This window comes from Rhinatrema bivittatum, chromosome 7, assembly GCF_901001135.1.
Source record: "Rhinatrema bivittatum chromosome 7, aRhiBiv1.1, whole genome shotgun sequence".
Lineage (NCBI taxonomy): Eukaryota > Metazoa > Chordata > Amphibia > Gymnophiona > Rhinatrematidae > Rhinatrema > Rhinatrema bivittatum.
In genome coordinates, this window is record NC_042621.1 from 211,692,919 (window position 1) to 211,720,705 (window position 27,787).

At 43.4% G+C, this 27,787-nt stretch overlaps 1 protein-coding gene across 4 annotated transcripts in view; it reads right to left on the reverse strand.

Moving 5' to 3' along the window:
- Positions 1–27,787, reverse strand: part of PRKG1 (protein kinase cGMP-dependent 1) — a 2,212,673-nt gene that overhangs the window by 217,298 nt on the left and 1,967,588 nt on the right. For all 4 annotated transcript variants that reach the window (XM_029609782.1, XM_029609780.1, XM_029609783.1 and 1 more), the window contains exon 9: positions 23,805–23,879. In XM_029609782.1, the coding sequence (XP_029465642.1) occupies positions 23,805–23,879 (75 nt within the window). The remainder of the gene's footprint in view (positions 1–23,804; positions 23,880–27,787) is intronic.

Genomic DNA, 27,787 nt, shown 5'->3' on the forward strand with positions numbered 1-27,787 from the left:
CTTGGAAGCATTTAAATTTCTCTAACATATCTCCTCTTTTTCTCCTTTACACCAGGGTATTCATATTTAGGACTTTAAGTACTGTATGTTCCCCTGTGTTTTACTGTTGGAGACTGTTGACCATTTTAATAAATACCCTCTAGACTAACTCCATCTGGTTTATATCCTTTTGAAGTTGTGATTTTCAGAATTATACACTTTATTCTAAATGAAGTCTTGCCAGAGATTTATACAGAGGCATTACAACTGGTTATTATTCTCCCTAGGTATTCCAGCATCCTTCTGGATAATATTTATCCTAATATATGACAAGCAGTTCTCTAAGTTCATAGGCAATATATTAAATTACATTTTATGTAGCTTGAATTTGTTCAACAGGTGAATGAATATAATGAAAGATGCTTGTATTTCTCTAACTTCTAAAAAATAGTTACAGTAGCTACAGTAGATTCTGGAAAAATCATATCAAATTTAATGATGTGTGAAATAATACAGCACAAGCTTCCAAGCAAGATAAATCTATGGAATAAATTTATTAACAGCTTTGTTATACATACAACTTGGGAAACATTTCTAAGGAAATACTGTTCTTATACAGTCCTCTACAATGATGCATTAAGAATCTTTCAAAATGCTGTGACATAATTTAGCAAATAATACAATTAATCGACTGAAGACAAGGTGAATCACCAATCACACTGACAAATGATGTCAACAACACTGCTGAATCACAGAACACATTTCCAGAGCTTTATTTTAAGAGACAGAAATCTCTCCTGAGCAGGTATGCTGGCTCACATGTTTCCGCATAAATGCCCCACATTTCTCCTCATATTTTTCTTTTGCATGTTTCCTCAAACCTCTAAGTCTGGCAGATTTTATGCTGCTAAAACAGTGCACTAGTACTCACTAACCAGTTGAGTTTTCAGATAACGACAATGAATGCGCATGAGATAGAGCTGCATGTGCTGCTGCCTCCACTGGATGCAGATCTCTTATGCATATTCATTATGGATTTCCTGAAAACCTAACTAGAAAAGGTGAACACGAGATGAGAACAGCATTGAAAACTTCTGTCCTAGAGCATTTTCCTCTCCCCTCTAATAGCTGAGTTTTCATTTTTTTCAAATTTTCTTCACTCTTTTAAACATCCCTGTCAGTAGGCCTGTATTTATCACTGTTTCTAACAGGTCCTCCAGTCATGTTTAGTTGTTTGCTACTCAGGCTTTCTGTCCTTCCAAATTTCTTCTCTTTTTGATTTTGCATACTTGAGGAGGGGGTGCTGAGGAGAAATACTCACTTCCTTCTCTACAAGACTATTCTTTTATATTTTGTGAAAAAACATGACCAAGTCTATTTCATTTACTTTGGAGACTGAGGAAGAACTGAGGGAGGAAAGTTTTGATCTTCTCAAGTACTTCCATGCCTCTAAAGAGTTGTTTGCAGTGACTGTGTACCCTTTCTATCAGGAGATGCATAAGAGAACCTGAGAGACCCTACATTCCATCCTTCTGGTTGGAAAGAAAGCAGACATCAAATATTCTGTCCAAGCAGCTAAGGAATTTGACTGGTGCCAGCTACCTCACCAAACTGTGGTGGTCATGTCTGCCCCGGTGAAATGGGCTAAAAAGTCTAGGAATCATGCCTCAGTCCCTCCAGGCATAAGAACTGACTATGGTCCCTTTGATAGGCTTCATTCATAAGAAGCTATGCCACTGTGCCACATAGCATCCTGCCATACCAATATGGTCAAACACTTGCAAACAATGTTGGACAGGGCAAAGATATGCACAGTCTATCTCCTTCCAGTGGATCAATGAATACAGTTCATGCATGACTCAGTGTGAGAATTGCAAAAAGCATTGCACACGTTCAATTTATGATGCTTTTGAGATGGCAGCAAGAGTCTCTGCAATGGCTATTCATGAACATGGACATTAGTCACTAAATACTGTATATCCAGTCTCGCATATAGGAAAAGTTCAGCAATGTGCCTTGTAGTAGGGGATGATCTCTTTGGAGATAAAAGTAAAGAAGCTAATATTTTATTAGGATTATGATTCTGGGACCTGGACATGTCAAACAAACACCTCTGAGTCAACCTCCTTCTTCAGCAGACCAGAGTCATGATCCTAATAAAATATTTTTTCATACCAAGGCATTTCCACAATTTGGCTTGCCTTAAGTAGCAACAGGCTTTCAGGCCTCATCACCATGAGGCTAATAACTAAGCACCTGTAACAGAACCAAGTTTCCACCTACTGGGAAGCAACCTAGAGATACATAGCTGGTAGGCTATCAGCAACATAAAGAGCATTTTAATAGAAAGAGTAGAAGAGAAAAAAGGAATATTTCTATAGAGAGGAGGCTCTTGGGGATGCGACCAGCTATGGCAGACTGGGGATAAGGCACACTTAGTCCATCAGGGAAGCAGAGAGTGCTGCAAAGAAGTAAATGAAAGGGAGAGAGGAATAATGCCACTATAGATGGGAGATTGTTGGATAGTATAGTTCTAAAGGATCAGAAATCATGGACACAGGTATAGCTAAATAGGCTGTGATTTAGAAAGAAAAGTCCCTTAGAAGAGCTGGAAGGGGACAGCTGATTAACTGAGGTGTTAATTCTAACACCTGGAGAAACAGAAAAAGCTTCCCGCACATGCTCACTGAGGTAAATTGTTATGGTTGTTAATCTCAGAAGAAATAAGGCTTCTAAATTGTTTCTCAATTACAGCTTTCATATAATCACTATATTAAGAGGATCTGTATTAATCCATTAGTGTATATATGTCTGGCAGAGTGTAAATCGTGAGATCAGTGATGCACTCATGCTAAATTAACACGGCATCATTTTATTCTTTTCATTTTGTTTTTAACTTTTTGTTTTAGTCCCAAAGAAATAACTTCAATTCCTTTAATTAAACTGTAATGTCCAAACTCTCAAAACATCTTAAAATCTTAATCAGTCTCTCAATATACTTGGGCAGAGGGTGGCCGAATAACACAATTCCAAATGGAGAGTGGCTCTCCCATGTACTCACTATACTGCAGCCAAGCTCTCTTTATGCGCCTGACACTGCCAGCATTTCAGTGAGATACCGCCTGCTTCAGGGGCTCAGAACTGAACTCTCTCCCTAAGCACTAACTGTCTTTCACGCCCCTGAAGCAGGCGGTGTCTTGCCGAAATGCTGGCAATGTCGGGCGCAGTATAGTGAGTACATAGGAGAGACGCTCTCCATTTGGAATGGTGTTATTCGGCCACCCTCTTCCTCTTTATTCCATGAATAAAATTATGTGCGCTATGGAGACCTGTGCATACTTTTAGGTGGGTAGGCGAGGGCAATTTTGACACAGCATGATTGAACATTGTCTTCCTTGTGATGACAGAGATGGAGTATGTATACTTGTTTGCAAACACAGACTGCTGTACATGATGCTTGGTTTATTCCCAATACACTCAATACAGAGGAACTCGGCAACATACAATGCCCAAATTGTATTGTTTACACAATTTTTTCATTATTTAACTAACATATTACATGAGTCCCATTATGTGATTACATCATCAGCATATAACTAAAACATTATCATACATACCTTACCCTCCACTCACTTCATCCATACCACTCATACCTCATTTCATGACACATGAGGGGTATTAATTATGCAAGTGTTAAATTATGCAAGTATAAAAGTATGTCAGTGATTTTATGAGGTATCAGTGGTATGGATGAAGTGAGTGGAGGGTAAGGTAGGTATGATAATGTTTTAAGTATATACTGATGGTGTAGTCACATAGTGGGACTCATGTAATATGTTTGTTAAATAATGAAAAAATTGTATAAACAACAAAATTTGGGCATTGTATGTTGCCGAGTTCCTCTGTATTGAGTGTATACGGGCGGATTTTAAATGCCTGCTCGCGTAAATCCGGCCGGATTTACGCGAGCTGCCGATTTTGGGCAGCCTGCGCGCCCGATCCCGGATTTTATGCGCGTATCTTATAAAATCCAGCGTACTTTTGTTTGCGCCTGGTGCGCGATCGCGCTATTTTTTAAAATCTACCCCATAGTCTATAAATGGAACAGAGGGAATGCACGTGTTTTGCTGGTTTATTCCCAAGCCAGTGATGGCAATGTTTGCCTTGTAACTAGTGTTTTTTCCTGTGTGAGCTTGTGGGTGTGGGTGTGTAAGTAAATGCTATGGTTTTCCTCCACTGAATCTTAATAAAACTGAATATACAGATGTTTGAGAGAGTATGCAAATGAGACAGACAGAAGTATGGGCAAGTGCTTTTGGATGTTTGCCCTTAGTTTGCACTGACCTCACTGCCCAAGCATATTAAGTGCTGTTTCCCTGACTTATAGCACGAGCACTGATGTCACCAAGCAACTTTTCATGTGTGAAAAGGGATAATGAGACTCATATATAGTGAACTGAGGCAGCTAATGCAATGTGCTGCTCGGAGTTGGGCAGCCACAAATTGCTTTATTATTTGCCCTTTTTCACCAAATTCATCCTTCCACCAAGCCTCTGTTTCAGCTTTAAATAGAAATTATCCTGCCAGAGTAGTTCTTCATTTCAGTTTCCTTTCTAGCCTCAGAACGGGTGAATGCACCACTTTCATTTCATACACACCACACACACACACACACACACACACACACACACACACAAACATCCTCTCATCCATACACACCCACACACCCTCATACAGAGACACCCACCCACAAACCGCCTCATCACTGTTCCACGCCGCTGCAGGACCTTCTGCCAGTGGCAATGGCAACCAGGGTGGATTGCAGGAAAATATTGGCCGGGGAATATTTTTCAAAACTTGTCCATGGGGTATCTGACTCCTTCATGCACCTTCCCTGCAGCACATGTATCAACTAGAGATGTGAATCGTGTGCCATATCGTCTTAACGATTGAAATCGTGTGGCAGGAGAAGAAAATCGTGTTTGGCACGATTATTTCATTGAAAAATCGTTAAAAATCGTTTTTTCCGATTAGTGCGCACTAACGGGAGTTAGTGCGCACTAACAGAAATTGATACAATTTGACACTTTTCAGGTCAGTTAAGGTCAGTTTAGGAATGAATATGTATTCCTATTGGCTGCCCTCTTATTTATTCATGTTACCAAGGTTCCCACTGACAGTATATGGGGGATGGGAAATGGAAACAGTTGGTAGCTTGACAAAAAAAGTAATGTGATCAGTCAATGTGACTAGAACTTGTGCCCTAACCCTGATACCAGGGGTGTTGTGATCTTCATTTACACACAGTGCCCTATCCCTATTAATACCAGGAGTGTTGTGATCTTCCTGCACACAGTGCCCTAACCCTGACACCAGGGGTGCTGTGATCTTCCTGCATGCAGTGCCCTATCCCGCCTGCATTACTAGTGAGAGGCTGACTTCACAGACAGGGGGGAGCTGCCTGACCCTCCCCCATGTCCCAGCCAGTGAATGGTGTGTGGGTGAGGGGAGGGGGGGGGAGGAGGATGGTGAGGCTGAAACAGCTCCTTCCCTGCATTACTAGTGAGAGGCTGGCTTCACAGACAGGGGGGAGCTGCCTGACTGTAGTAGATTGAATAAAGATCTGATGTTTCTGCTCTCCTCACACCAAACAAAAGCAACACACAAGCAGAGAAGCCCTTCTTATAAAGTTGAGCTAGTGAGTTAAGTAGGAGGAAAAGTAAACATACTGGTGGCCAGTGTGGCTACTTAAAAAATACACTTACCAACAATCAATTACCACATATATTTGAACTGTGTATAATAGTTCCAGCCAGGACCACCTTTCTAAAATGCACAGTGATTGGCAAATTCAACATGCACTAGCATTTCACATGCCTGCTAACAAAAATAATAAACAAACAAGTTCTAGTCACATGAGTGATGATCATCACATTAGTTTTTTTGTCAAGCTTCCAACTGTTTCCATTTCACATCCCCCCAACCATTACCTCAGTGGGAACCTTGATAACATCAATAGATAAGAGCACAGCCAGCCAATAGGAATACATATTCATTACTAAGTGACCTTTACTGACCTGGGAAGTGTCAACACTTTGTTTCATTTTCTGTTGGTGTTCGTGAGTTTCCAGTTCCATTTCCCATCCCCCCAACCATCACCTCAGTGTGAACCTTGGTAACATCAATAGATAAGAGGGCAGCCAGCCAATAGGAACACATATTCATTCCTAACTGACCTTTACTGACCTGGAAAGTGTCAATTTGTATCATTTTCTGTTAGTGCGCACTAACTCCCGTTAGTGCGCACTAACACGATTTAACGATTTTTAACGATAAATTGTTAGAATTTCTATTGTATTGTGTTCTATAACGATTTAAGACGATATTAAAATTATCGGATGATAATTTTAATCGTTGAAAAAAGATTCACATCCCTAGTATCAACAGCTTCCAAAAGTATACCAAATTAACCCTAAAACCCAGTAGAATTGAGCCAAAATATCTCCAAAAAATACTTAATCTTTCCTAAATAACTAAGAAGTTGAACACATTCTAGAGACCATGGGTGAGCAGAGTTGCAGTCACCATTCCATCCATTCAAATTAGTTGGGCCCCCCCCCCCCTACACATCTGCTTATATCTCTTATAGAGATATATTCTGGATTCCTGCTCTGGCTCTTGAACCCATTGCAAGTTGAGGGTCCGGGTCACGTGGTCAGGGCTCCTCCACTGATTGGCCGGTTCAGGAACACAGGAAGAGTAGGCAATTTCTTCCTGCTTCAGCTTCTTCTCTCGGCGATTTTACCGGCAGGCACAGAGGGTAAGCGAACCCCTCCTCCCTTCTCTTTGCTCCCCGGCTAGTGCTGCCCTGCCGCTGATTTTATATCGGCAGTGTTCCTCAGCTGGTGTCACTCAGCTGAGGGTCCGGGTCATGTGGTCAGGGCTCCTCCACTGATTGGCCAGTTCAGAAACACAGGAAGAGTAAGCAATTTCTTCCTGCTTCAGCTTCTTCTCTCTGCGATTTTACCGGCAGGCACAGAGGGTAAGCGAACCCCTCCTCCCTTCTCTTCGCTCCCCCACAGACACTGCTTCTGCCAATAAGGAGGCACTAGGGATGCGCTAGTGTCCCTAGCACCTCTTTATTAGCGTGGGCCCTTATTTGAATACTGAATCGCGTGCCCAGGAGAGATGCCTGGGCGCACGTTGGGAGAGCAGGCACTCGCCTCGGAGAGCCGGCTCTCCCACGCACTTTACTGAATCGGCCTGACAGTGAATGCCCCCAGTCCAGCACTGCTGCATCATCGTGTAAAGTTCTTGCCGGCCCTTCCCCATTCTGCAGCAGCCCCCTCCCTTTTCCAATCTCATTCCTAAGAGGCTCACTGGTTCCAGGGCCAGCTGCTTCTCTCAGAGCTCAATGTAGTCACCTTAGACAGAAGTCTCCCCAACACTAAGGCACCTTCTCCTGGCTTACCCCCTTCTGAATTCTGCCTGTAGCTTTGCCTTTACTTCTCTGCAACCCTTCCACCACTCTAGTGCATTCGCAATGACTGCAGGTTACACAGTCTGCTGCTTTTATGGTTCTACCGACACCAGGGGAGAGGGGACAAGAAGTGACCCCCTACTGTTCCCTAGGCTTATAAAAACAGAAAATTAAGCCCTGGCTGAGTCGGGAGTAGAGATGTGAATCGTGTCCTCGATTGTCTTAATGATCGATTTCGGCTGGGAGGGGGAGGGAATCGTATTGTTGCCGTTTGGGTGTGTAAAGTATCGTGAAAATCATTAAAATCGTGAGCCGGCACACTAAAACCCCCTAAAACCCACCCCCGACCCTTTAAATTAAATCCCCCACCCTCCCGAACCCCCCCCCCCCCAAATGCCTTAAATTACCTGGGGGTCCAGCGGCACACTAAAACACGGCACACTAAAACCCCCCTAAAACCCACCCCGACCCTTTAAATTAAATCCCCCACCCTCCCGAACCCCCCCCCAAATGCCTTAAATTACCTGGGGGTCCGTAGCCTTAAATTACCTCCGTAGCGGCGGTCCGTAGCTAAATCGGGGGAAGGGGGAGAGCAGGAAAAGCGGCACACTAAATCGTGTAGTCTTCAGCCGGCGCCATTTTGCAAAATGGCCGCCACAAAATGGCGGCGGCCATAGACCAAAACGATTCGACGCAGGAGGTCGTTCCGGACCCCCGCTGGACTTTTGGCAAGTCTTGTGGGGGTGAGGAGGCCCCCCCCAAGCTGGCCAAAAGTTCCTGGGGGTCCAGCGGGGGTCCGGGAGCGATTTCCTACCACGAATCGTTTTCCGTACGGAAAATGGCGCCGGCAGGAGATCGACTGCAGGAGGTCGTTCAGCGCATGTAAATAATAAACATGTTTTAAGTGGTATTTTTACCTTAGTACACTGAATATTCTTTTTCATGTAAAATCTGTTAGTTGTCAGATCTAGAGGGAATCTATGGTTAAGATCTCAAATGACTTGATGCATTGAGACTGACAAGGCCAGAACTATGCAGTTAGAAATAGCTTAAGTTCCTCATTTAGCTATATAATTAATAATGCAGAAACGCTTTAAGGTTGGACATGTGTCAAGAAGGCTAAGCTGCAAGCCCGTAGCATAAAATAAGGAATAACTAGTTAACCAACTTGTTTCCTGCTAAGGAAACCATTAGGATTGCATAAGTCTCACTGCACCTGTGAGTAATGAATATAAATAAGTACTGCAATTCTGCTTTTTGTTAACCAATGAACAGAGAATAATTAAAAAGCGGGTATAGAAACAAGAGATATGCAGCGATACTGTTGTGTTCCGTGGCCATGGATGGCCACGTCCGCAGTCCCCTACCTTGCCCACGGTGGCGACCAGCCGCAGCAGCCTCTAAAGAAACCCCTAAGTCTGTGCCCATTGCTCCGGCACGGGTCCCAAGGATGGCTGCCGGGCGGGGAGCCGTCCCTGCTCCTCCCTCGCAGCGTCCGGCAGTCTTTCCTCCGCGGAGGAAATCCAAGATGGCCGCCACTATCTTTAGGTGCGAGGCCGCGCCTCCTCCCTAGATTTAAAGGGGCCAGGCCCCTTTAACTACTTACAGCTGTTTCAATGAGCCTGAGTAGAGGAAGTATAAAGGGAGGCTTCCTTTGCTCATTCCTTGACTTGGCAACGTCTCTTGTAGCGCTGTTTAAGTCTGCTTGCTTCGGTGAGTCTTCTTGCGCTTTGGATCCGTGTTCCTGGTTCCTGACTTCGGATTGGCTAGCAGTGATTCCTGGTGTGTGACTTCAAACTGGCAAGCGGTGATTCCTGGTGTGTGACTTCAGACTGGCAAGCTGCGATTCCTTGGCATGTGACCTCGGACTGGTAAGCCACAACCCTCGGTCACTTGACCTTGGACTTCTTCTGGATCACCGTCTCCAAGGGCCCACCTAAGTCCCAGCTGCCCGGGTCCCTATGAGCTCCTCCCGGGGGGACTGCGGGCTTCCAGGGGTGAAGCTCCAGTTAGCCCTTGCTCCGAACTCTTGACTCCTTGACCTCTCAAAGGTCCACCTAAGTCCCAGCAGCCCGGGTCCCTACGGGCTCCTCCTGGGGGGACCGCAGGCTTCCAGTGGCAAAGACACAGTTCATCTCCTCGACGTCACGACTCTTCGTCTGCCTCTTCAGTCGCCTCAGTCTCCAGTGCCGAGGGTCAGCTGGTCCCTCTTCTGTTCTGCCTCGCCACCCGACGGGAGAGCCTATGGATCCACTTCCTAAGGTATACCATCCTCCCGTCGGTCCAAGGGTTCACAAGCCTGAGCATAACAGATACTGCACTTTGGTTCGGGCTTCATTTTCAGCCCACCGTGGGAAATTTAGTTTTTCCTGCAATTCGGGCTTTTTTTTTTTCGGGGGACATTTTTTGGTTCTCCTGAATCAGGACGAATTAGACAATTTTGTTGAAATTTCGTTGAAATTGTCAAATTTGTGAAAAACAAATGCACATCCCTCACCTTATAGGTTAAACCACAATTCTTTACCTTAATTTGTAAAAAGCAGAAGTTAAAAGTTGTATTTAAGCTTGATTGTATCTGCATAGCCAGGCATTGCTCTCTGGATTTTTGATAGTAGCAAGCCTCTGTGTACACATTCCTGAATAAAAGGGAAGTGGTTTACCGCTATCTGACAGACTGAGTTATTTTCTTAACAGTCTAAACAGAAAAACCAGGGTTTTATACAACTATAAATGCATATTTTTAATTTATTTGTGGGAAGGGTGTGAGCATGAGGGTGTTCAAGGCTGCAAAGTACACCTATAATACCTAATAACCTCGCACCAGCTCTTGCTGCACTGGCTCCACAAGAGAAAGCAAGATTCCATCTGGAGCTCTGCTACTTTGGGTTAAAGACTCTCCCGACTAGGGATGTGAATCGTTTTTTGACGATTTAAAATATCGTCCGATATATTTTAAATCTTCAAAAATCGTTAGGGCCACGATACAATACCAATTCCCCCGATTTATCGTCAAAAATTCGTAAATCGGGGGAAGGGGGAGGGCAGGCAAACCGGCACACTAAAACCCCCTAAAACCCACCCCAACCAACTCGAAAACTCTGCAGAAAAGCCACCTACAGTCATATGGTATTGAGACTATTGTAAAGCATGTCAGCCCTCAAAAAGCTTTAGGTAAACTTAATTACAATATAGTAAACCTCCCAAAAATGCACTAACTGCCAGCACACAAACAGTAACAACCCTACCTATGAAAATACAACACTTCAAATATTACACCAGGCTCTATAACAATACACCTTATATTAGGAAAACAGAACAAGCCAAACTGAAAGTACATGCTAGTAGGGATGTGAATCGGGTGATCGATCATCTTAACGATCGATTTTGGCTGGGGGGGGGGGGGAGGGAAATCTGATCGTCATTGTTTTTGTTTTTTTTAAATCATAAAAAATCGTAAATCGGGGGAGGGCGGGAAAACCGGCACCCTAAAACCCACCCCGACCCTTTAAAATAAATCCCCCACCCTCCCGAAGCCCCTAAAATGTTATAAATTACCTGGGGTCCAGTGGGGGGGGGGGGGGGGGGTCCCAGCATGATCTCCCGCTCTCGGGCCACGGCTGCGTTAAAAGAAATGGCACCGGTGGCCCTTTGCCCTTACCATATGACAGGGCAAAGGTAGCGCCGGCACCATTTTGGTTCCTGTCACCCGACGTCACGAGTGCAGGAGATTGCTCCCGGACCCCCGCTGGACCCCCAGGGACTTTTGGCCAGCTTGGGGGGGCCTCCTGACCCCCACAAGACTTGCCAAAAGTCCAGCGGGGTTCCGGGAGCGACCTCCTGCACGCGGGAGGTCGCTCCTGGCGCCGGCGCTACTTTTGCCGAGTAGCGCCGGCGCCATTTTAAATATTAGCAATACGGCCCGCGTGCAGGAGGTCGCTCCCGGACCCCCGCTGGACTTTTGGCAAGTCTTGTGGAGGTCAGGAGGCCCCCCCAAGCTGGCCAAAAGTCCCTGGGGGTCCAGCGGGGGTCCGGGAGCGATCTCCTGCACTCGTGACGTCGGGTGACAGGAACCAAAATGGGCCGGCGCTACCTTTGCCCTGTCATATGGTAAGGGCAAAGGGCCACCGGCGCCATTTCTTTTAACGCAGCCGTGGCCCGAGAGCGGGAGATCATGCTGGGACCCCCCCCCCCCACTGGACCCCAGGTAATTTATAACATTTTAGGGGGCTTCGGGAGGGTGGGGGATTTCACACACATGTTCTCTCTCATATGCTCTCTCACATATCCATACATATGCTCTCTCACATACACAAGCTCTCACATTCTCTCTCACACACATGCATGTATACACATTCTCTCTCATGCACATTCTCGCTCTCCCCAGAACATACAAACAGAGGCTTCCTTAGGCCTGCACAGCTTCTTTTTCACATACCTATGCAGTTTTACATGCTATTTGCTCACATCACACATGTTCCTACACATGTTCACCCATATGCTCTCTTACATGCTATTTGCTCACACATATGCTCTCTCTCACACACACACACACACACACACATATGCTGCCTCTCACACACAAAAAAAACACTTGCTTTCTCTCTCCCCGGAACATACCAATAACAGAAACCTGCTTCTTGGGCCTGTTTAATGCCTCTCATACATGCAACCACATTCTGTCTTACATTCTATTTGCTCATACACATGCTCTCTCTTTCTCCAAGGAACATCAGCCTTCTTTCTTCAGCTGTGTGGCACCACAACAGCCTCCTTGCTGCACAGCTCGTAAGCACAAAAGCATCTGTTGGCCATTCTGCCCTTTAGGTGCAACCAGGTGTGGCTCAAGGCAATCTGCTGCCTGAGGTGAGGGAAAAGATGGCATCCCCCCCCCCCCCCACCCAAAAGCATGGTGCAGTGTAGGTCAAATCACTGAGATAGCAAGAACAAGGAGGTGGTGTCCCCATTGGAGTCTGGTCCACTCAATGATTTTAAATGGTGGGGAAGTACACTGGCAGGGATGAGAGTTCCCAGAGTGTGGCAGATAAGAGTGTCAGTGATATTTCTAAGAAGCTGGCAATCCTGCCAAACTTCTTAAGCCTACCATCTACATCCCACCATTTCCCAGCATTTTCACCCTGGGGAAGTGGGAGATGGATGAATAGTGAGGGTCTATGCGTGGCGTACTCTTTTACAGCCAATGTAAGGGTATTAGGTGCTTGGTGAACCTTACAGCCTTGCTCTGCCCCACCCCAAGCTTTCACCACACACAATTATAAACTATACATAACAACAGCAGATTTTACAAGAAAAAGTACAGTCTTCTGATGTAAAAATATCACTTACAACAACATGGCACTGCTATGATGACAGTGAGGAGACGCTACAAAAAAGACACTTGGAGCCTATATGGAATTAGGCCTATTATAAAAACGTGTTTTGTTTCAGCTTATTCCTCAAGAAAGCCATGAATAAACTGAATTACAATTATAATATAGTAATCCTCCCTTACCAAAATTTCACCAACATCCAGCACTCAAAAAGTAAGAACCCTACCCATGAAAATGCAACAATTCAAATATTACACCAGGCCCTAAAAAACTAATATATCCCCTATTAAGAAAACAGAACAAGACAGGTTGTTATAGATCCCTAAATAGAATACAACACTTCCGTCACACATTAGAACACAGACATTAATCAAATATAGAATAAAGTGACCATAAAGTAAAAATAGAAATATACAGACAAAAACTGTATTGGAAATTGCAAAAAGCCAGACTCTGTATGCAGTGCAACAAAAGAAAAATAGAAATATCACCATTCCTCATAAAACAATAAAATCAGGAAATATAAAACATCAGTCAAAATAATAAAACCATACTAATAACCATTTTGACCAACAGATTAACATTCTAAAATTAATTTTATATTAATTAATTAAATTTTAAAAGTTCCCAAACACCAATAAAATACAAAAAACAGCAGCCACATCAAATAACATCCAAAAATAATTAAAATTAATAAGAATAAAACAATTTCCAGCTTTTCATACCTGAGAGCTATGATTTCTAATCAAATTGTTCTGGATTAGCAGGGGAAGGGGGTGAGGACTACACATAACTTTGTCCTTCTCTCTCATATACATACACTTTCTAACACCCATATGCTCATTCTCACATACAAGTTCACTCACTTTTACACATCCTGTCACACACACGCACACTCTCACATGCTCTGACACACTCGCTCACATTCCCATAAGTTCTCACACACACACACTCACATGTCTTTCACACACAAGCTTGCTCACACTCTCACATACACACACACTAACTCATTAAGGGGGTTATTTTCTAAACCCTTATCGTGTGCATTGGGGCCCTAACGCACGCGATATGATGCAAATTAGGGGGAGGTGAGGAGTCGGGGCAGGGAGGGGCGGAGTCGGCAGTGTTTTTGCTACCAGTGATAATGTTACTAACATTATCATCAGCAGTAGCGCGCTGAATAAGTACACCTTTTATGGTGTCACTATTCAGTGCGAAAGCCGGCAGCCAGCGCATCACAGTGATGCGAAGGCTGTGGGTTTTCACGGGCCCACCTCCCCCTTTGCCCCCCACCCCCCGTTTTCACAGGATTCACCATTCTGCAAAAGAATGGTGAATCCAGGCTTAAGTTTTGCTCACACAAGCTAACTCATGAGCTTATTCTCTACATGCTCTCATACACATGTGCTCACATGCTCCCCTTTACTTTCCTTCTCACTCACCCCCTTATCTTCCCTTTCGTCCTCTCACTCTCTCAGCCACCTTAGCTTTCCTTCTCTCCCTCTTCTCAAACACTCCTTACATCCTCCCTTCCCTCCCCTTTCTTTCCAACCTTTCCCTTTTATTCCCTCTCATTCACACTCACTTATCCCCTTCCCTTAAACCCCGCACACCAGGTCTCTTCTTTCTTTCTATAGGATCCCAGCAGGCACATCAAAATCCATCGCCGGTCAGAGAGCATAAATCTAGCATTAAAACTATAAAAGAGAAAGCCCCTTTGGTTTCCCATTGGACACAAATGTCACATACTATAGCAGATTTAAATTTTTTTGTAATTGATGTAGTCATTCCACCCATGAGAGGAGGGGATTTCCCCTCTATTCTTTTGAGGAGAGAACAAAAATGGATTTTCACACTGGATACGGTTTCCCCTATGGGCTTAAACGTCGAGCTTGAGTGGAGTCATTTTCTCTGACAGCTCACTGACGTCACTTTCTCTCAAACAATGGTGATTGGTTAGCATATCTGTCTCTGCTATTGGTGCGTGTGTTCGTGACAAAATGACAGCGTTTAAAACCTTTGTATCAAGATTGTTGTAGCGCGCTCCCGATTAACATTTCAGACTGACATTGACACAGGTACGGTTTTACATATATGTAAGTTCTGTATGTGGTTAACATCTGCCCTTCTCCCAGGTTGCTGATTTCTGGTTTTTCATTTATGTTTGTATATTACAGATTGTTGTTGTTAAAATTGTCCGTGTCCCCCCCCGAAGCAGCCAGACTGGCGAAACACGGGTCTGTGTTGGGGGTTTCGCCGCTAAACTATGCGTTCAAATAAGAGGAGCAGCCGCAATAAGAATTAAAAAAGCTTGATTTTTGAACTTTTGACCAGAAAAAATTTATTCTTGCACTTTTTGTGTGTACACTATACGTTTGAGTGCAACTAGAGCTCCAGTGTGATATTGGACTTGCGAATCAGTGAACCATATGAACAGACGCTGCTAAGTATTCTTGCATGACTAGAAGAGATCCCACCGTCAATTGCTGAGAAAAGAGTAATTTGTAGATCAATGATAGTATGACGGTCACTCTAACCAAGAGTAAAAATTCTCTCTTTTACATTCAGTCTATCCACACCCCTGTAAATTTCATTCTTTGGGTTGGCACCAAATTTGACTTCTCAAAGTTGATTAAAAAGCCTAAGCTCTGCAGACGGGAAATTGTCTCGTTCAGAGATCTGATCACAGCCTCTTGAGATCCTGCTGTGATTAACCATTCATCCAGATAAGGGAAGACTTATATCCCCTGTTATTGCAGATGCGCTGCTACTACTGCCAGGCATTTGGTGAAGACTCTGAGGCAGCTGAGAAGCCAAAAGAAAGAAATCTTTAGAATATAAGAAAAAATCATAAGGGAATTAATTCTGAATTTCTCTCAAAACAGGTACTTGTTCAGAGGTCTCAGGTCCATAATTCACCACAATCCTCTTGATTTCTTGGGGATGAAGAAGTACCAGGAGTAAAATCCCTGTGCATGTTAAGACACATGTAGGGGCTCTATTATTAGCTACTATAGGAGCATCTGAACTTCCAGGAAGATGTGATGGATCCAGCTGAAGCACAGAACAAATTAGGAGAAACAGTAGATGAGAGGAATGTAGTTGGTACCCAGAGCACACTATTTGAAGGACCTTGGTGATAAGGCACCACCTGTGCACAAACAAATTGGATTCTGTTCCCTGACAAGAACAGAGGGGTGTGGATTAACCAAAGGGATCAAAAACTGGGCCCAGGCTTAGGGTGTGCCAACTAAGCTGGTTTTGGCTGTCTGTGCTCTTTTGTCTAGGCTAGAGGAGATAGACTGTTGACATTTGAGTTGGAAGGGCTGTGGATAGTACTGTTGATAAGTCCGGAATGGGCCCTTGTGAAAATAAGGCTACTGAGCTTAGGTTAGGATTTTGCAAGGAGAGAGTGGTTTGCAGACCAACCAGCAGCCATCTCCACAGAGACGTGTCTGTATTGGTCAGTGCACTATTGACAACCTCTCACCAGATCTGCAGAATTGATTGAAACCACATAGGCTGTTAATGTGAACACTGATGTATAATTTTACAATCAAAAATATGTAGAAGATAATATGACTGTAAGGATCTGCTCTCCTATTTGGATCCTATGTACCGTACTTCTAGGGATGTGTTTGTTAGGGGTTTATATTGAGGAAAAATACTTGAAGTTATGGTTTGGTTAATGCTAATGTCTAATTCACAGATGATGCCAATAAAAATGTTTACCCTTAAAGCAGGATGTGCACGAGGAGCAATGTGGATTTTTGTAGATTTGTTTGACTTTGAGTTGAAGTTTTTGAGTTTTCTCCATTGTTGGGCCCCACAAGGTGATATGGAGGAAGTGGCAATTTTTTGGGGGAGATTTTGGAGGAGAAGGTAAGAGAGATTTCCTATATTGGGCCCCCATTCTGAAACTAAAGGAAGAGACTCTGCCCTGGCCACTACCCCATAGTCTTGGAGTTATGGACAAGGAGAAGATCTGTTTGATTTTTTGTGAGAGTTTTGTTTTTTGGCCTGAAGAGGACCGTCACCCCTGCCTTGGGAGGGGTGACGGTGATGCTGTGATTCCTTCAACCCAGCTAAGGAGGGACAGCAGTAACCTGACAGAGAAGTATTTTTGCAGAGAGTTTTGTTCTTGTACTTTTGGTTGAAATTATTTGCCACCAGTTTCTTCCCACAGAGAAGGACAGATTTGGGATTTTGAACATTTTTTGGTATTTGCTAGCACAAGTCCATTTTTCACCATCAGAGAAAGAAATAGGAAATCCCAGCCCTACCAGAAGCCCACCTTCTACCACTCGGGAGTATTGAGTATTTATCTAGTCATTGCCACTCATAGGGATGCTGACTCAACTTATAAAGCTGAGGAAAGAAGTATTTCGGACCGTTTATTTTTGTGTGAAGATAAACTGGAGAATTGGACTTTTGAGTATTTTTGGATGCAGTAAATTTGTTGAACACCACACTAGAGTGTCTAGCATCTTTCATTTAGAGTCAAAGCAAGGACATCAGAATAGTGAGTTCATCTGTGAGAGTAACCAAAGAGAAACTGAGAGACTGTGTACCCACCTCCATGAGTCTAGGACCCTGGAGGTTTATCCTCTGCCACACCGGAAAGAACCTCAGCAGCCTGGGCATGTTGTGAACTGCGTTGGTATGAACTGAGAGGAGAGAAAGAGTTGGGAGTACCAGTGGCCCTAGGACAAAAGTGTGCTCCTCATTCTGGGAGGTCCCTGAAGAGGAGGTTACAACTGGTATAAGAACTGCAAGTAAAATCTACTTGTAAGCTTTGCCTCAATGTGGATAATTTCAAAATTGGCCCCTTAAAGTCCTGATATCAATATTTCATGAGTTTTATTGTCTTGTGAGTGACCTGAAGGCTACTGATATCTAATTATATTCTTTTATATTCCTTTGCTCCCAGGAATTTTCTTATAGAGTCTCTCCCAAAGAGCAAACTGGAATTTCCAGTATCAACTCCAGAATGTGATGTTTTCTTCAGGGTGATGTGAAACATCTGTTGTGTGGGCATGCACTTATTTCTGTACTTCTTGTTGTGCTGGGAGTGGACCCTTGGCCTGGTGCAGGATTGGTATGGCCCTCCGGTCGTACCCGGAGAGCGCCTGCCACCAGGAGGCAGAGCACAGGAGGAGACAGAGGCTGGCTGGAGCTTCACCAATAGCAACCCAGGGATCCCTCAGGTTGAGCCCTTGGTTACCTGAGCCGCCTGGTCTTAGGTGAGCCTCACAGGGTCTCCTAGAGAGAAAGTTCAAGGGAGTGCCCACCACGAACAAGGGTGCGCAGTTGGTGCTCAGATAAGGAAGTCCAGAGGTCGCAAGAGGCCAGAATAGAGTGTCCAAGTGTATGGTGAGAATCAAGGCCAGAGTCTTGATGCAGAATGGTCAGCCAGGCAGGGTCGGTTACAGAGGTCAGTCCGGGCATAATCAGGTCAAGCAGGAGGTCGAGTTCCAGGTGGCAGATGAGAGTAGTCGGTATTCCAGGCAGAGGTCAGGTCAGGCAGCAAACAGAGAGTGGTCGATGTTCCAGGCAGAGGACAGGGCAGGCAGCAATCAAGAATAGTCGGTGTTCCAGGCAGAGGTCAGGTCAGGCAACAACCAGAGAGTAGTCGGTGTTCTAGGCAGAGGTCAGGGCAGGCAGCAATCAAGGAGTAGCCAAGAACAGGCAAAAGTCAGTACCATGAGATCAGTCTGAAGGGTACATAAGAACATAAGAAATTGTCATGCTGGGTGAGACCAAGGGTCCATCAAGCCCAGCATCCTGTTTCCAACAGAGGCCAAACCAGGCCACAAGAAGCTGGCAATTATCCAAACACTAAGAAGATCCCATGCTACTGATGCAATTAATAGCAGTGGCTATTCCCTAAGTAAACTTGATCAATAACCGTTAATGGACTTCTCCTCCAAGAACTTATCCAAACCTTTTTTGAACCCAGCTACACTAACTGCACTAACCAAATAATTTGCTGCGAATCCTTAATATATGATGGTAATACTAGTACACAGGGTGCTAGAAAGTGATCCATTGGATTGGAGCCACTCTCTAAATTTGTGGATCACTTTCTAGCACCCTGTGTACCAGTATTACCATCACACATTAAGGATTTGCAGCAAATGATTTGTTTTTTGGAAAATAGTTGTTTTGGTTTTTCCTTTTTTTTGGATAAATTTATGTGCCCCATATGTGCACTAAGTACTATGTCTAGGCAACTGATGGATTGGATAGATCTCAGCTGCCACACCACAGTGAGGCAATCAAATCTGCCCTGAAAAGGCCTGAAAATCAAGAATTCATGCCTCAGTTTCCCAGGGGAGGGAGTCTCATATTCTGGGTGATTTGGGAAGAAGTAATTTCAGAAAGCTATGTTGCTGTCCTGCATAGCATCTTACCTGATCTATATAACACAGTACTTGTACACCATGTTGAAAGGGGCCCAAGAATTCACCCAGTTTCTACTTCAAGAGAAACAAATGGAATTCCACAATGTATTGGAAATTGATAAGGTGTGCCAAATATACTCAGCTCATATGACCTATGATGCTTTTGAGATGGTATTAAGAGATTCTGTTATGAGAATTGATGCTCACATGCTCCCTTGGCTGAGGACTATGGGAAAGACATGCAGGAAAGGCTACTAACATTCCATGCAGTGGGGGTAATCTTTAAGGTCAAGATAAGGTCAAGGATGCAGATATTGGGGTAGATTTTATAAAAGTACGCCCGCGCCTACTTCTGTTCACGCACCAGGCGCAAACAAAAGTACGCCAGATTTTAATAGATACACGGCATACCCTTTAAAATCTGGAGTTGGTGCGCGCAAGGCTGCCCAAAATTGGCCCGGCCATCAATTGCTCCTACCATGTGACAGGGGCTGACCAATGACACCGGTAGCCCTGTGACATAGTAGGTCAAAGGCTATCGGCGCCATTTTGAAACCAGCAGCTGAGGGTGTGAGTGCAGGAGATGGCTCCCGGACCCCCCGCTGGACCACCAGGAAGTTTTGGTAAGTCTTGGGGGGGGGGGGGGGTCAGGAGGGTGTGGGGGGGGTTGTAGTTAATTTAATTTTAGCCAGGACGAATAAGAATTAACATATAAACGTATCGGGGGCCCCCCCTTGCCGAATGCAACGTATCTGCCCCCCCGACAAATACGAATCCCGAATGCAATGAATGGCATCCCTCTGCACATCCCTAGATTTTAATGTAGCTTAGTGTATTGGCCCCTTAGTTTTTCTTGGATGTGGTTTTGATCTTCTGTGAGATTTTAAGATTTTATTTCTTTAAAGACATACGCTATAGGCTCAGACCATATTTCTTTCTTTCTGGATTGGTTTACTTTTAGGTTTGTATTTATGGTCCTCCCATATGTTCCAGAAAGAATTGTTAACCAAAGCCTCCTTGATTACAGCAGATGTGTTCATGTTAGCTGCTTTTTTATGTGTCTGAAGAAAACTTTTTTATTCCACAGTATGGATTGGAAACCTAGCTGATCAGCACTGGCAGACATGCTACAAAACTGATACTTGTGAACCTCAGTGCTCATGGCTATAGACATATATATTTATCCTCTCAAAGGGGATACTGATCATTCAACGTGATCAGTAGTAGTTGGAAATGTGATACTTGCTAGTGCAAATGCCAAAGTGATGGGATAGAGGGATTGCTCTGCATCAATGAAAATATTCATACTGTGAAATTGTGAAGTAAAGAACTTTGCTGTGCTAGATGCTTGTCTTGACATTACCCACAGCAAGTTCTTTAATTTTACAAATTTACAATCTGAAAATGTGAACCCATGAAGGGCAATTAGCAGTTAATTAAGATAAGCTTGAAAAATTATCCATCTCAAAGTTTCTGCCCAGTAGATTTTATTTCCAGGAGGAATTTATCTTGTGAGACATAAATGCATTAACTGTTGAAAGATAATCGATAAGAACCACATGAGAACATTCTACTCACAGCTTTTTAGTCATTTCGAATATTTCTGTATGTCTCAAGCAATGAATTGAATTTTTATTGGGTCCATACAGTTGGAAGCAGCAGGTGACTAGGCAGCCACCTAGAGACCCACAGTTTTGGAGAGTGGCAGTGGAAGGAATAGACCAGGACTGGATCAGGCTGGCACTGATTGGGGCTCAAGCCTTGCCTTAGTGGCGGGAGTTTGCCATTATGCTCACTGATGCTTCCTCTACCTTCCTCACTCTTCTCTATCACAGCTGCAGTTTTCAACAGCGTTGTAACCAAGCTTCACTTTTCGGTTTGTGGCAGCACTGACATCACCAGCTGTGCTCTCAGAATCTCTCCTAGGGTGGTGGAAGCTGGCAAAAATGTCCCCTGCTACTTTCTTTGTACACCCCAGGTCCTAGAGCTGGAGGGAAAGAGAAGAAGAATGCTCCTGGGGGGAGTGAATGGCTGAAGTTTCAACCAGGGAATCTAATATTCTTGCACTGGCCTTTGGCCCATGTGATTTACAAAAGTCAAAGTTTTTAAATTTAAAGAATCCTTAAGGCAGGGCTTCCCAAACCTGTCCTGGGGACCTCACAGCCAGTCGGGTTTTCAGGATATCCACAATGAATGTGCATGAGAAAAAATTTGTTTATATGGAGACTCCATGGCATGCAAATGTATCTCATGCATATTCATTGTGGATATCCCAGGTGGGGTCCCCAGGACAGGTTTGGGAAGCCCTGCCTTAAGGGAAGGTTGTAACATAAACCTAGACATTATTATTTTATTGTAGTCAAAAAACAAACTTTTGCTTTGTGATAGAGCGCCTTCTTATCTTGCTTTTTGTGCAGCACCCCACACCTTCATTCCTTTCACAAAAGTGCAGCTGGGCACACTGTTGACTTGCTTCTTCTGGGAGAACTGCAACCCTTCTTTACATGGCTGCCTCAGTGTGTCATTTCCTCATGGGACTACAGTATGCCTTTGATCATATGACTAAGAGCCAATGGAAGCATAGGGGAGGATTTGACCAATGAAAAAGTAAATAGGACAAAGATTTCAAATTTGCTGGACTTATTGAGTTCAGTTAGAAAGAGAGAGAGCAAAGTACTGCCTTTGACTCTTCCCAATTAGACCTGCTGTGAACTACAAGGATTTTCATAATAAATATTTCAGTTAACGTCATGGCTGTGAGCCCTTGGACTGTGGCATGGTTGGCGCAGCCTAGCAGACAAACCTGCTAGGTCCACGCCAACAGCTGGTGGACTCACCCTTACTGGGACTAGAGCAGGAGCATCTCCTAAACCAGTCCCTTTCTCCACAGGTTGAGCCTCTGGATTTGAGGGGTCAAGCTGTGCTGCTGCAGGTTTTCCATCGCAGGGCCTATTAGGGACAGGCAGTGGCGCGCTTGCATGCCTTAGGCGTCGGTGCGGCACAGCCAGGAGAACAGGCGATGGCGTTCTTGCCAAAATGCAAAGGAGACAGCATCAGGTGGGATACAGGATGAGTGTGGTCAGTTGCGGGACCGTCCCATGGTTGACCAAACATTACATTAGACTTGGTAGCAGGAAATGTGTAGATGGCGTGGGAGGAAACCAGTTGTAATTCACTAGACATTATGGTGCAACTGCTGTATTGAGCCCTTTTCATTGATGGTTTTGCTGAGAGCTGCTGTCAGGCCCCTGCAATCTGCAACAGTAGCATTTTTTGCAGCAGTCGATGTACAGAGGATAAAACCTCTTGCAGCTGAGTTCAGAATACTACTCCATGGTCTTTGGGAATGTGAATAATCTTCTCAGAAACACACAGAAGAGGATTTTGTAACAAGCTCTTGCACAAATTAGTGTGTCCTCAGATTCTACTCCAGTGACATTCACCACCATCTTAAAAATATAGTTATTCATTCATCTGTATCATATGTAAGCCTGTGATTACAGTTAAACCAAGTTATGTGCAGCTTCCGGCATTAATCCTTGAATCCCTGGTCCCTGGTAAGCTAGGATGGAAGGGGCATTTCTTTCCATTTCCCACTTGAACTCAGAGGCCCTGTGGGCACATCTTTTTTGTTAACCCAAAGGTTGAACAACAATATGCATGTCAGCAATTACCTTTAAAGAGCCTAGGAGCAATTATATACCTTCATGCATGCATATTACTGGGCCCAGTGATAAGTGTAGTGAATCACCCTCAAGGATTATAGTGAGCTCGCTAATTATTTAAAGATATGCCAGCTTACATATTAAACAACATTACATATTACTCATAGCTTCTTGCCCTAAGGGCAGAGTATTACTAAAAACTGGTCTGCACTGTGAATGGATGTTTCATTTCCGTCTATATTTAACCCTTTATGTGTACCTTTCTCACTGCAGTCCTGGTGCCTGAAATAATAAAGGCTGTGTTGTTTTGCTTAGTATGTTCACTGGTTCACAAGTAAAGGGGTTTAATGCTCTTTTAGGATTCTCATTTTAGTGACAGTTCAGTTCATAAATCTTTTTGCAGAGGAGAAATCCATCATTACAAAGACCACAACCCTGGGTAGAACTACAGTAAAATTACGATACTTGACTACTGGAGTCTAGGGGATACTATAAGTTCAATTTATAGACTACATTTCCTGCAGTTATGGATACAGATATTATTTATAATTTGGTCAAGAACATTTTCCTGGGAGAATATTTATTAATGAACATTTCACATAGTACTGATACTAAGGAGCCCATGCACTATGCAGTAAAACTTGTGCTATAATTTTGGTTTTAGCATGCATATAGTAAAACCTTTACCTTGCACAATATAAAGCACTTAATGGATGAGGTACAAAACTTTTTAGCATATCCACTGAAATGTACAGTCCATATTGTGAGACAATTTGTTCTCCTAAATTTCTTTTATTTTTATTTTTTTATAATAATCACTGAAGTTCCCTATATATAGACAACTATTCATACTACAAAATTTGATACAATTTTTATGTAAATTTATTTTGAAATATAATATCTATATTCACAAATCAAGAGTATAATAAAAATCTTGTATAACACTTACTTTGCTTTAGCTTCTGCATCTTCATAAGCCTTATTAGAAACATCATCCAAACCTCCAATTAAATGCTTGAAGGAGCTGGAACAACAAAGTTAAAGTAAGAATAACTATGCAGTGTCACAGTGGAATAAAAATAAGACAATGCATCTCTATATTTTTCTTCATTAAGCACAAATTGATCTATGTTAATAAGGATAGAGCTTTAAAATAATATAATATTGTTCCAAGTTTCTCTCCTAGAAACAAAGAAAAAACAATGTCAGATAAGGACTGTAAGACCCAATTATTCTGCCCAATTTTATTCTTGATTCAATACCATATATCAAAATGGTCCACTTCAGTCCTCAAGAGCCACAAGCAGATCTGATTTTCAGAGTATCCATAATGAATATGTGGCAATTAATTTGCATGCACTGCCTCTATTGTATGCAAATATATTATGCACATTCATTATGAAAGCCAGGATTGCTTGCAGTTCTTGAGGATCAGAGATAACCACCCATGATATTGTAAGAGCTATTGGGGGTTTTGAAACATTGTCCCAGGAGGTATGGGACTGAAGCTCCATGGTGAGAGCGCACCTTGAATACTGTGTACAATTCTGGTCACCACATCTTGGCGACGTACAGAGGAAGGGCAGATAAAGGGGATGGAACAGCTCCCCTATGAGGAAAGGCTGAAGAGGATAGGGCTGTTCAGCTTGGAGAAGAGATGGCTGAGGAGGGAAACAATAGAGGTCTTTAAGATCCTGAGAGGTCTTGAATGTGTAGATGTGAATCGGTTATTTACAGTTTCAGATAATAGAAGGACTAGGGGGCATTCCATGAAGTTAGCAAGTAGCACATTTAAGACTAATCGGAGAAAATTCTTTTTCACTCAACACAAATTAAGTTCTGAAATTTGTTGCCAGAGGATGTGGTTAGTGCAGTTAGTGTTGCTGGGTTCAAAAAAGGTTTGGATAAGTTCTTGGAGGAAAAGTCCATTAACTGTTATTAATCAAGTTTACTTAGGGAATAGCCACTGCTATTAATTGCATCAGTAGCATCGGATCTTCTTGGTATTTGGGTAATTGCCAGGTTCTTGTGGCCTGGTTTGGCCTCTGTTGGAAACAGGATGCTGGGCTTGATGGACCCTTGGTCTGACCCAGCATGGAAATTTCTTATGTACTTATGTTCTTAAAGAGAGCTACCCAATGTGAGGGACATGAGGACACAGCTAGTACTGTTTCTTAGGTATCCTTGGTTGTAGCTATGCAAAATCAGGTAGGTAATAGCTAGCAGGTAAATCCACTCTGTCTGCACAACTGCTTATAAATGCTAGCCAGCCCTGCTGGCACAATGTTGTTGTTTCTAGAGGATGGAGTCTGAACAGGGTCATGTTAAATCATGCTGAAATGTGCTGGATCTTCACCCTTGCCTATCTGTTAAGAGAATCCAGCAGGTGAAAGGTTTATTTTTATTAGTGATAGGTAGAAAGGGAAACTAAAGTCAGATAGTTAAAACTTGGCTGAGCTAGGTTTTTTTATTCTTTCTTTTTGGTTGCGCAACCAGCTGTAACATCAGTTGAGGAGAGGATCACACCCTGTGTCAGTACCTTTTGAAAACCCCCTGTCTTTTGGGGAGAGAAGATCTGCTGTATTAAAAGCAGTATTTTGCCTTCCTCCTTACAAGTTAAAGATGACTACATTAGAAACTCAACAGCAGCAGATTCAGTTTCTGTTACAAGTGCAGTCCCTTCAAGCATTGTTTGAGGAGCTTACCAAATCTTGGAAGCAATAATGTCAGTGCCTGGAAAGAATGCACACACTTCATGAACAGAAGTGTCAACATTTAGAGGCTGCACTAATTATAATGGCCCAGCTCCTAACCTACTGCCAATGAATGATTTGACAGGTATATGGGGCACTTTAGGATTCCTGCATCAAGCTGACCTCTGTTTTAAACTGTACTCAGAATACTTTACAGATGAAATAAAGAAAGCATATTAAGTGAAAACATTACTTATGGGGGATAACTTAAAATGGGCTACCACCCTGATGGAGTGGGACCCAAGCACTACATGGATTCCTTTCTGCTGGAATTTAAAAAGATGTTTTCTGATCCCCACCAGAAACACAAGGCAGAAAGGAGCCTAACACACCTATGGCAAGGGATGTACTCTATTCAATATCACTTTTGCCAGTGACAGGCAGACATGAGATGGGGTAAAGAACCGCTGTGGTATCATTTCCAACTGGGCCTAAGAGAAGAGATCAAAGATGAACTGGCCCAGAGAAAACCCTTTTCCTCCTTAGAAGAATTAATTAATGTGCATTCAAATTGATACACGATTGGGAAAATGCCAAGAAGAAAAGAGAGGGAACCTGGTGTGGTCTCGCCCCCTCTTATGAAATTCTCCAGGATATGAAGAGCAGGACACCCCAGAGCACATGAAGATTTATTCCACTCCATCTTGGGAGCCAGTATCAGAAAATGACAGTCAACAGTCTCAACCATGACACTTTTCCTGCTGGCTGTGGTGTGGGGGCTTGGAACACTTCATAGCCCAATATCTTCACTGGCGGATGGCCCAAAAAGGCAATATGTCATATCAAGTGATTGGAGAAGAGCAAGACCTGATGTACCCATGAAGCAATGGGTCAAGGGACAGACAAGAACTAATCTCCTGTGCAAAACATGGTCTGGTGGCAAAATCCAGGCAGCAAGATGACAAACAGTGTGAACTTATGAAGCAAGCTTAAAGAGCCTGTATCCAAGAGATAAGAGATAGAAGTAGTGGCACCTCTTGTCTCATGTCTAGATAAGCTGTAGACACCGTAGTCCTTCCCCACCATAGCTAATCTACATGAGGTGTCAGATACATGCAAAAAGATCTGTGGGCAGTGGCACAAGACCTCCAAAAGGGACTGCTATAAGAGCCAGAGGAGGCTACAAAAGAGGCCCGGGCATTCACAGACAGGCCTTAAGATCCAATATTCATGAGGCAGGAGGCTTTTGCCACTATGTAGAAAGATCACTGGAAAAAGGCTAACTATGCTGGAAGAACGTCAGAAGCAGCAAGAAGGTGCTTTGGGACTCCTCCAATCAGTATCTTAATGGAGATGAATTTAGGTACACTAACACGGGAACAGAGGAAGCCTTGTCATATCTTGTTTTACCAAACGTTAACTGTGCAAGGAAGACAGCAGGACTGCTGTCACATTTTTTCCAAGCAATGACTGACCAGGAATGACATATAAAAGAAAAACTTTGACTTTTCTTTCTCCTTGTAAATGAGTCTGTCATGGGATATGGGGACAAGTAATAGGCTTCTGAACAAGGAGGCTTGGTAGAGACCCAGAGTGTTCCATAGGCCCCCTCTTGGAGGGAGCAATTATGCAAGGGCTGTAGGGGGTTTTGAACCATGTCCTGGGGCTGAAGTTCTAACAAAGAGGTACACAATTTGTAGGAACTGAGGAAGCAGCTACTACTGTTGGTCTTAGTTATCTTTGGTTGGAGTTATTCCAAATCAGAGGCCTTTGGGTCTTGATAAAGGAGACAAATAGCTGATTGAATAAATCCTGTAAATCCAAATTCACCCAATATCGTGTGGAGAAATGTCCATGACACTCTATTGAACACCTTCTTCACATCAAAGTTGACCAACAGTGGATCTTTAAGTTTGTTTTAATAACAAAGCTCAAGTGTAAGTAAAATTCTTTGAATATTCATTTCAGATCTTCTCCCAAAAACAAAACCCGATTGTTCTGAGGATCTTCAGTGACAAATTTGCCCACATGCATCCAGACTTATTACCATACTGAAACAATTTATGTTTAAAGGCAAACATTGCCGTTTCCACTCTTTGAAATAGCAAATCATTTAATAGATTTGTGTATTCTGGAAAATAAGAGACCATTCCTTTGAATGCCATCTATTCATTAGGGGTGTGCATTCGTTTTGAACTTAAATGTAAAACGCTACTTATTTTTTTTTTTTACTTAAAAA